General features: G+C 45.1%; 1 protein-coding gene across 1 annotated transcript in view; it reads right to left on the bottom strand.

The window, feature by feature from the left end:
• The window catches only part of C13H10orf67 (chromosome 13 C10orf67 homolog), a 101441-nt gene extending 93049 nt beyond the window's left edge, over positions 1 to 8392 (bottom strand). Inside the window, exon 1 of the mRNA XM_059892868.1 lies at positions 8226 to 8392. Within this exon, the coding sequence (XP_059748851.1) occupies positions 8226 to 8392 (167 nt within the window). The remainder of the gene's footprint in view (positions 1 to 8225) is intronic.
• Between the last annotated feature and the right edge of the window lie 1491 nt (positions 8393 to 9883).

Genomic DNA, 9883 nt, shown 5'->3' on the forward strand with positions numbered 1-9883 from the left:
CCTCGGGGTCACAGCTACATTTGCTATTGTAATGCTGCTTAGAGGTTTTTTTAAACTGAACTAAAAATCCTTGTTAATATTTAATAAGAAACAAGAAATAGGACTTCCCTGGTGGCACAGTGGATATCTGTCTGCCAATGCAGGGGACATGAGTTCGATCCCTGGTCCGAGAAGATTCCACATGTGGCAGACTGACTAAGCTCCTGTGCTACGACTGCTGAGCCTGTGCTTTAGAGTCCAGGAGCCACAGCTACTGGGCCTGTGTGCCTAGACCCCGGGCTCCACAACAAGAGAAGCCATTGCGATGAAAGGCCGATGGATCTCAAAGAATAGCCCCCGCCGACCACAACTAGAGAAAGCAGTGCAAAGCACCCAAGACCCAGCACAGCCAAAAACAAATAAATAACAACATTAAAGAAACAAGAAATATTTGTTCCTTGTTCAAACACTGGTGAGGTTTCTATCTCCTGTTTGAACCCGGAGTGCTGCATCAATAAGATAAATACAAACATGACCTAAACTTAAAACTGTTTTCTTTCTGCAATGCCCCCCACTTAACAGACCTCCATGATTCATCGTTCCAGCTGAGAAATGCAATTCCTCCCCTTCCCTAGCACCAAGCAGCTCCTATTTATTATTCAGCTTCATCTTTCAATAAGCTTGACCATGTATGGTCTTTCCTTCCTTCCCATTTTAAGCTAAAGATCTAGGGTGGATGGTAAGTTATGAATGTGAGCAGGTTTTATGATAAATATACAATGTTACATGTCAGTTATATCTCAAAGCTGGGAAAAGAAGAGAAGTGCAAAAAAAAATCACCCCCAATACACGTATCTTTAGGATATGATTTAGAAACTTAGAATAATGTTTTCAGTTATTCCCTCTGGTGCCATAATATTACAGTAATACAGTCTGATATTTTAAAACCAGTTTGAAGAATTTTATAGATACCTCCTCCACGTGGTAAAAATAAAATTAGTGCCTATTTATTGTGTGAAACAGAAAACCATAGGCTCAAAATGGCATTACTTATTCTAAAGTGCATGATACCAAATCCAGAATTAATACCTGACTTAATTTGGGTTTCAACCTTCCCCAGAAATGTTAACCTTAATTAGCCAGCACCAAGAAGATAATCTGGAGAAGGCAATGGCACCCCACTCCAGTACTCTTGCCGGGAAAATCCCATGGATGGAGGAGCCTGGTAGGCTGCAGTCCATGGGGTCGCAAGGAGTCAAACACGACTGAGCGACTTCACTTTCACTTTTCACTTTGATGCATTGGAGAAGGAAATGGCAACCCACTCCAGTGTTCTTGCCTGGAGAATCCCAGGGACAGGGGAGCCTGTTGGGCTGCCGTCTATGGGGTCGCACAGAGTCGGACACGACTGAAGCGACTTAGCAGCAGCAGCAGCAGCAGCAGCAAGAAGATAATCCGTCGTGCAGGCCCTCTCCACTCTGTACCCAGAGGAAGAAGAGGCAATCTGCATGATAAAACCCCTGCCTTGCCCTTTCCCCTGCAAGGATAAATCCTGGCCTAAAAACAATGCTTTTTTTTCTTCCTGCCTTTTTTCCTTTATGCTAACATCTCCTTTGTCCCACCCTTTCCCTTATAAAAACCTCCCATTTTGTACAGCCCCCTTGGAGCACCCTTATAATTGCTGGACAGGATGCTGTCCAATTCATGAATCACCTAACAAAGCCAATCAGATCTTCAAATCTACTCAGTTGAATTTTGTTTTTTAACAACTGAATGCTTAACTTGTCCCCTGTGCTTAGTCAAGGCATCTGTCTTAATACACACAATCTTTTCTCAGGTTATCTACCTTTCTTTGTTTTGAGGATATGGAAGCTGAGGCTCAAAGATTGTAAGTAATTCATCTAAAAATCACAAGCCTGTAAATTCCCTGGCGGTTCAGCGGTTAGGACTCTACATTCTCATGGCCAAGGGCACTGGTTCGATCCCTGGTTGGGCAACCAAGGTATCACAAGCTACACAGTGCAGCCAAAATGAAAAAATCATAAGCCTGAAGTGAGAGTCTTATCCTCCATCCCTTGTGAGAACAGGTCTATGGTCTACTATCCCTAACTGGTCCTAACCTTCTGAATGACTGATTCAGAAAGTTCTGACTCATTCAGAATCCAAGTGAAACATGAAAGTTCATTCTTCAGCTTCCCCTTAAATTCCAAATGTCTCTAATTTTAGATGACAACCCCTCTGCCTAGAATGGAAACCCACATCACAACAAACTAGCTAAGTGGTTCCTACACAGTCCTTATTTATAGCCTCAGCAATTTGATTTCTGAATAATAGCTTGGTTGTTATGCATAAAATACAGTCTCACAAAAATAGCAATTACAGGTTCTTTTTTTAAATAAATGAGATACAAAATTAACATATTAACTTATTACAGAAAACAGATCCATGAATATTTATTAACAGAAGGCAGTGACACTTCTCACTAAATCCTAGAATAGTCTATCTTAACAAATGCTCATTAATGAATTAGTCAAAGACAGTGGCATTAAGTGCACTAAATTTTCACAATGGTGTATTGCTCAGTTTAAATTTTTTATTTATTTTCAGCCATACTATTAGGTATGTAGGATTTTGGTTCCTCCATCAGGGATCAAACCCGCACCCACTGCACTGGAAGCTCAGTCTTAACCACAGGACCATTAGGGACTTCCCTGCTCAATTTCAAACAAGGAAAAAAAACCAAAACAAAACCAAAGCACTCTTGCTTCCACTTTTTTCCTCTTGAAAGAAGGAAAGTTTGAGGTGTCCCAAGGTTCACAAGTTTGAGGTGTCCCAAGGTTCACACACTTCTTTTCAGTCATTTCCTGGGTGATCTCACCAAGTCTCCCATTTGTAGATGCATCTGTGTGCCAATTACTCCCACACTGGTATATCCAACCTGGCTGGACCTCTCTTCCCTAAATATGATGCTTTAGCATAAGGTGGTTTTGAGTCAATTGTTTTGAGAAACTGCAGACACAGAAGAAACCCTGGAAGCAGAGTAGAAGTTATCTGTTTGTAAGAGAAATTTACATTTATAAAGGAAATCTCCACTTATAAGTGTCTTCCTCTCCTACCAGGAAGATGACTCTAATTCACAAGAGAATCTTACTAATGGAGAAGGCACCCATTCAAATCTGCATAACAAACCTTACGCTTGTTTACTGCTCTTCTTGGTAACCCCCCATAACTGTCTTCCCTCCACTCAACATCTTTTGTCTTTAGCGAAGATGGTATTCAAGGTGGTGGTTTGGGCCATCTTAGAATTTTAGTCATTTTTCCTAGGTAACTCCTACGTACACATGAGATATGCATGTTAATAAACTTTTTAAGTGTCTTAGCCAAGAATTGAGAAGAATACAGGGTAAATTATTGTTATTGCCCTAAGGACTCATACAACCAAAGAGCCTAGATGGATGACTAAGAGTTACTTCCAAGATATTATATCCAAAAGTAAGCTTCTGAGGGACTTCCCTTGTGGTCCAATGGTTAAGATTCTGAGCTCCCAATGCAGGGGGCACAGGTTTGAGCCCTGGTCAGGGAAATAGATCCTGCATGCCACAACTAAGCCCTGGTGCAGCCAAATTAGGGGGGGAAAAAAAAGTAAGCTTATGATATTCCCCACAAAGCTATTCGTCTCAATCTTCTTCATCCCAGCTCATGGCATTTCCATTCTTCCGGTTAGTAGTTCAAAAAATCAGAATCTTACGCGCTCTGTGTCTATCAGTTCTACTTTCAGCATAAATCTAGAATCTGACTAGTCTCACGACCTCCAACCACTGCTACCATCACAGTCATTTTCCACGAGGCTTATTGTCGTAGTCCCCTAACTGGTTTCCCTCTTTCTGCCCGTCCTCACTCAGTTGTGTCTGACTTGGCCACCCCATGGGCTGCAGCACACCCATCCCAGAGCTTGCTCAAACTCATGTCCATCGAGTCGGTGATGCCATCTAACCATCTCATTCTCTGTGTCCCCTTCTCCTCCCACCTTCAATCTTTCCCAGCATCAGGGTCTTTTCCAATGAGTCAGTTCTTTGCATCAGGTGGCCAAAGTACTGGAGTTTCAGCTTCAGCATCAGTCCTTCCAATGAATATTCAGGACTGATTGCCTTTAGGATGGACTGGTTGGATCTCCTTGCAGTCCAAGAGACTCTCAAGAGTCTTCTCCAACACCACAGTTCAAAAGCATCAATTTGATGCTCAGCTTTCTTTATAATCCAACTCTCACATCCATACATGACTACTGGAAAAACCATAGCTTTGACTAGATGGACCTTTGTTGGCAAAGTAATGTCTCTGCTTTTTAATATGCTGTCTAGGTTGGTCATAGCTTTTCTTCCAAGGAGCAAGCATCTTTAAATCTCATGGCTGCAGTCACCATCTGCAGTGATTTTGGAACCCAAGAAAATAAAGTCTCTCACTGTTTCCATTGTTTCCCCTCATTAGAGTCTAATATCAAAACAATAGCCAGAATAATTTGGTTGACAGATAAACCAGATAATGTGATTCCTCTGCTCCATTCCCCTCATATCTTCCCATCTTTGCAGTGTGTTTTATAATTTTATAGATATAGATATGTGCACGCTCAGTTGCTCAGTCGTGTCTGACTCTTCGCGACTTCATGGACTGTAGCCTACCAGGCTCCTCTGTCCATGGAATTTTCCGGGCAAGAATACTGGAGTGGGTTGGCATTTCTTACTCCAGGGAATCTTCCTGACTCATTGGATTCTTTACCAACTGCACCTCCTGGGAAGCCCTATATGTATATATATACCATATACATATATTGGTCTTCATCCATGCTTCTTGCCTCACAGCAGCCCAAACCCTTGGAATTTCGTAAGCGACAAGCACAATGAGAGAATCTTTTATTGTAATGTTTGGTCTGCTGTCCTCATTTTCTGAAATAGGGGAAAAGGTGAACTGGGTGTCTTTGGCTATTCAAGAGAAGCCCCTTTCAACCACACCCGCTTTTATGTTAATGAAGTGACTTTTGAAAAGCCCCTGAGGATGGAGGTGGTTGCCAGGGGAACCAACCAGAAGGAGAGGGATAAAACTTCCAATCGCACCTCCCCCAACCTCACTGCCAGAGAGGGCTGGAGGTTGAATCAATCACAAAAAGTCAATGATTCGGTCAATTTTGCCCGTGTAATAAAGAGTTTATAAAAATCCCTGAATTATAGGGTTTAGAGAACTTCCAGGTTGGTAAACAAGAATGAATTCATGGGGTGTACCCCAAATTCCACAGGGACAGAATCCCCTGTGCCCCAGACCCTTCTAGACCTCACCCTATGTATCTCTTCCTCTGGCTGTTCATTCATGTCCTTTAATAGTCTTCGTAATAAACCAGTAGGCAAGTAAGTAAACTGGTTTCTTGAGTTCTATGAGCCACTGTAGCAAATTAACTGAACTCCAGGAACCTCTGAGCTAGCCCTGCTTGTCAAAAGCACAGGTGACAACCTGGACTTGCAATTAGCCTCTCAAGGAGGACAGGGACAGTCTTGTGGGGCTGAGCCCTTAACCTGTGAATGTGACACTCTCTCCAGGTAAACTGCAGGACACAAGAACAGACCAGGATTACCAGTGGGGAGAGGGAAAAAGGGAGGGGCAAGATAGGGGTAGGGGATTAAGCAGTGTACTACAAACTATCCGGTCCCATCACTTCATGGCAAATAGACAGGGAAACAATGGAAACAGTGAGAGATTTTCTTTTTGGGGGGCTCCAAAATCACTGCAGATGGTGACTGCAGCCATGAAACTAAAAGACACTTGCTCCTTGGAAGAAAAGCTCTGACCAACCTAGACAGCATATTAAAAAGCAAAGACATTACTTTACCACCAAAGATCCCTCTAGTCAAAGCTATGGTTTTTCCAGTAGTCATGTATGGATGTGAGAGTTGGATTATAAAGAAAGCTGAGAATTGAATAATTCATGCTTTTGAACTGTGGTGTTGGAGAAGACTCTTGAGAGTCCCTTTGACTGCAAGGAGATCCAACCAGTCCATCCTAAAGGAGATCAGTCCTGGGTGTTCATTGGAAGGACTGATGTTGAAGCTGAAACTCTAATACTTTGGCCACCTGACGCAAAGAACCGACTCATTGGAAAAGACCCTGATGCTGGGAAAGACTGAAGGAGGGAAGAGAAAGGGACGACAGAGGATAAGATGGTTAGATGGCATCACCAACTCGATGGGCATGAATTTGAGCAAGCTTTGGGAGTTGGTGATGGACAGGGAAGCCTGGTGTGCTGCAATCCATGGGATCACAAAGAGTTGGATACAACTGAGCGACTGGACTGAACTGATGTAAGCTACAAGGATATACTGTACAACATGGGGAATACAGCCAACATTTTATAATAACTATAAACGGTGTATAACCTTTAAAAATTAGGAGTAACTCTATTGTTCACCTGTGACTTACAATACATAATATTGTACAGCAACCATATTTTAAGTAAAATACATAAATAAGCAAACTACAAGACACACCCAATCACTGTCCGCTGAGAATTAGAGAATTGCTTGGGGGTGTTGGAACAACCACATCTGACCACCTCATTCAAGGTCAGTGCTGCAGTCCTTACAGTGATCTAGGTTCCACACCATGAGCACCATCCACCTCTGAGCTCTCCTCCATCACTCTTCTCCAGCCACACCAGCCTCATTGCTGGTCCCGTGACACCTATGCCCACTCTCCTTTACTTCTTGTCCTCTGCCTGGAACACTTGCTCCCTGATAGAGCAGAAAGGTCCCCCTCTCAAGTCTGCAGTTCTTCTTCCCAAAGTCATTTCCAAGAAGTCTTCCTTGAACACAGAATCTAAAATTATAGCCCTGTAAGACTTACCTGGTGGTCCAGAGGTTAAGACTCAGCACTTCCAATGCAGGAGGCTGGGTTCCATCCTTGGTAGATCCCCACACTCCACATGGTATGACCAAAAAAATAGAATTACAACCCTCTTCTCCACTCCACACGTTATTTCTTCTGCTCTGTTTCCTCCTTAGCACTCACCACCACTTAACTGACTTTATTACTGAGTCGGCTTATTTATCGCTGGTTTCCTGCCTAGGATGTAAACTTCAGAAAGGACAGGCTTCTGTCGGTTTGTTGACTGGTGCCTCCCCAGTGCCTGATTCTCTCCTCACCCCAAGACTGCAGCTTCTCTCACGCACACCAGATACCAGAGCACCAACAGCTGGCCTGGGTCCTGCCGATGAAGAGAAACTCACAGGGGCATCCACAGCTCCTTTATTCAGACAACAAGCACTGACTGAGCCCCAGGCACTGCCAGTTTGGCTGCTGAGCACAGCCAGTGCATTTTGCTGGAGAAGCTCCCCACCAGGAACACCAAGGAATCCACGGTAGGAAGTCATCTCTCTTAGTCAACAACTAGAGCAGTTCAACACCGTGCCCACCATCCCCTACCGCCAATATGTGCTTTCACACCACCAATCAACCGGGTTCTGAGTGCATCCCCATCTCTTTTCACAAAGGCACTCACTTAACACAGTTCAGCGGGGGCAGCTGGGCTGGCAGCGCCATCTCACTGCGTCAATCCCCACCACGGGGCTCTGCGCCCTTCATCCTACCCTAGAGAGACGCCAGTTGCAGGGCTGGTGTCTCAGCCAGCCCACCTGGCACCACGAGGGTCCCTGTCTTAGGGCACCTAGAGCAGTTAACCTAGTGAGGGCCATTTACGGGATTTCAAAAGGTTTTTAGAAAGAAAAATACCTCCCTCCCAGTTCCCCCACCCCAAGCATCAGGTCTACATTATCCAAATAAAACTGGGACAGAGGAGGGCAAAGGATTATAAGATGGAAAAACTGTCCAAAAGGGTCAAAAACAAGATAATTATATTGGCAAACACTTGCACGATACTATGTACCCTATTTGTATGTCGATCTTCCAGATTGACTCATTGAATGTTCGCTATGAACTATGAAGGAGGCGCTGTGCACCACCATCTTGGCTGTTTTCCTGAAAAGATAAGGCGGCACAGAGAAGTTGACTAACTCGCCCAAGTCTTGGGCCCTTGGAGTGTCAGGAGGATTTGAACCCAGGCAGTCTGGCCCCAGAGTCCGTGCTTGGTACACGGTAGTATATTTAGATATCAAAACAGCTGCCTGGGGGCTTGGAGCTAGAGAACCCGGGAGCGGTGGAGCGCCGGCAGGGGCACGGGCCCGGGCGCTGCAGGTCGCGCCGGTCACCTGGGACTGAGCCGAAATTGTTCAAGAGTGGACTCGAGATTCCTGATAATCCTCCAGCACTCCTCGGTCTCGGGCGCCGAGTCGCCACAGACCTCCATGGGAGACGCGGAGGTGGCCGCTAGGCCATGCGCCGCCCGCGGAGTCCAGAACCCGGCGTCCGTTGCCATGGCGACTCCCGGGCAACCGGCCTTGCGCCAGAATCCCGGGGCGCTGGCGCGGCTGGAAGCCTGGGGTCAGCCGGGCCGGGAGTCGCCCGACTGTCGTTTCCACTGCCCACCTGGTTCAGGACTTCCTGTCCTGGACGTGTATGGACCAGGCCGCCGCTGACGTGTCCCCAGGAAAGCTGGACTCCTGAAGATAACACGGCGGCAGCCCACCACGCTCCGAACCCTCTGTGCCTTCTCCTGTGCGAAAGCTCAGAGCTCAGCCTCCTGCAAGGCCCATGCACTAAGGGGCGTGGATTCCTGAGCTGTGTTTCTGCGTCAACAACCCTCTGCAGGCTACTTTCAACAGTGCTGCACAGTCTTCGTTTTAGTGACCTTCCGCCCAATGCTAAAGGTCAAACCTCCAGGAGGATGGAAAATAGTGCACCTGGCTAATAAGGACGCCCTTTACATAATGAGCCCTGGGTTCTCAGAGCAATCGCATAATAAGAGGGAAACAGGCAGTTGATGAATTGCCTATACCTACCACTTGCCCATAAACGTAGGCGTTTGTGGACAAAAATTTATTTACAGAAACTAAAAGGGTTAAAATTCATATTTAACGTAAAGTGTCAGAACCAATGCATTGTTTTAAACTATACCGTATTTATTATTTCCTTGGTCTCGTCTTGGGGAATGTGGGATCCATCTTGGTTCCCAAGCAAGGATCCAGACGTGTCCCTTGCACTGGCAATGGGGAAGCTTAACCAGGTAAGGCCCACCAGGTAAGTCACTAAGTTATAAGGTGTTGTGTGGAATTCATTATTACTGTTTCTACAATAATAAGAGAAGTTCCTTAGAGTGAAATTGTTGCTATCCTTTATTTTAAATTATGTACCACCCTGATATGATAGCAAACATATTTCTGATATCATCTACATGTCATTGCCTGGTCTTCAGTTCAGTTCAGTGGCTCGGTCGTGTCTGACTCTTCGTGACCCCATGGACCACAGCACACCAGGCCTCCCTGTCCATTACCAACTCCCAGAGTCTGCTCAAACTCATCTCCACTGAGTCGGTGATGCCATCCAACCATCTCATCCACTGTCATCCCCTTCTCCTCCTGCCTTCAATCTTTCCCAGCATCAGGGTCTTTTCCAATGAGTCAGCTTTTCGCATCAGGTGGCCAAAGTATTGGAGTTTCAGCTTCAGCATCAGTCTTTCCAATGAATATTCAGGACTGATTTCCTTTAGGATGGACTTGTTGGAAATCCTTGCATTCCAAGAGACCCTCAAGAGTCTTCTCCAATACCACACTTCAAAACCATCAATTCTTTGGTGCTCAGCTTTCTTTATAGTCCAACTCTCACATCCATACATGACCACTGGAAAAACCATAGCCTTGACTAAATGGACCTTTGTTGGCAAAGTAGTGTCTCTGCTTTTTAATATGCTGTCCAGGTTGGTCATAACTTTCCTTCCAAGGAGTAAGCGTCTTTTTTTTTTTTTTTTTTT

This window comes from Bos taurus, chromosome 13 (genome assembly GCF_002263795.3).
Source record: "Bos taurus isolate L1 Dominette 01449 registration number 42190680 breed Hereford chromosome 13, ARS-UCD2.0, whole genome shotgun sequence".
Classification (NCBI taxonomy): domain Eukaryota; kingdom Metazoa; phylum Chordata; class Mammalia; order Artiodactyla; family Bovidae; genus Bos; species Bos taurus.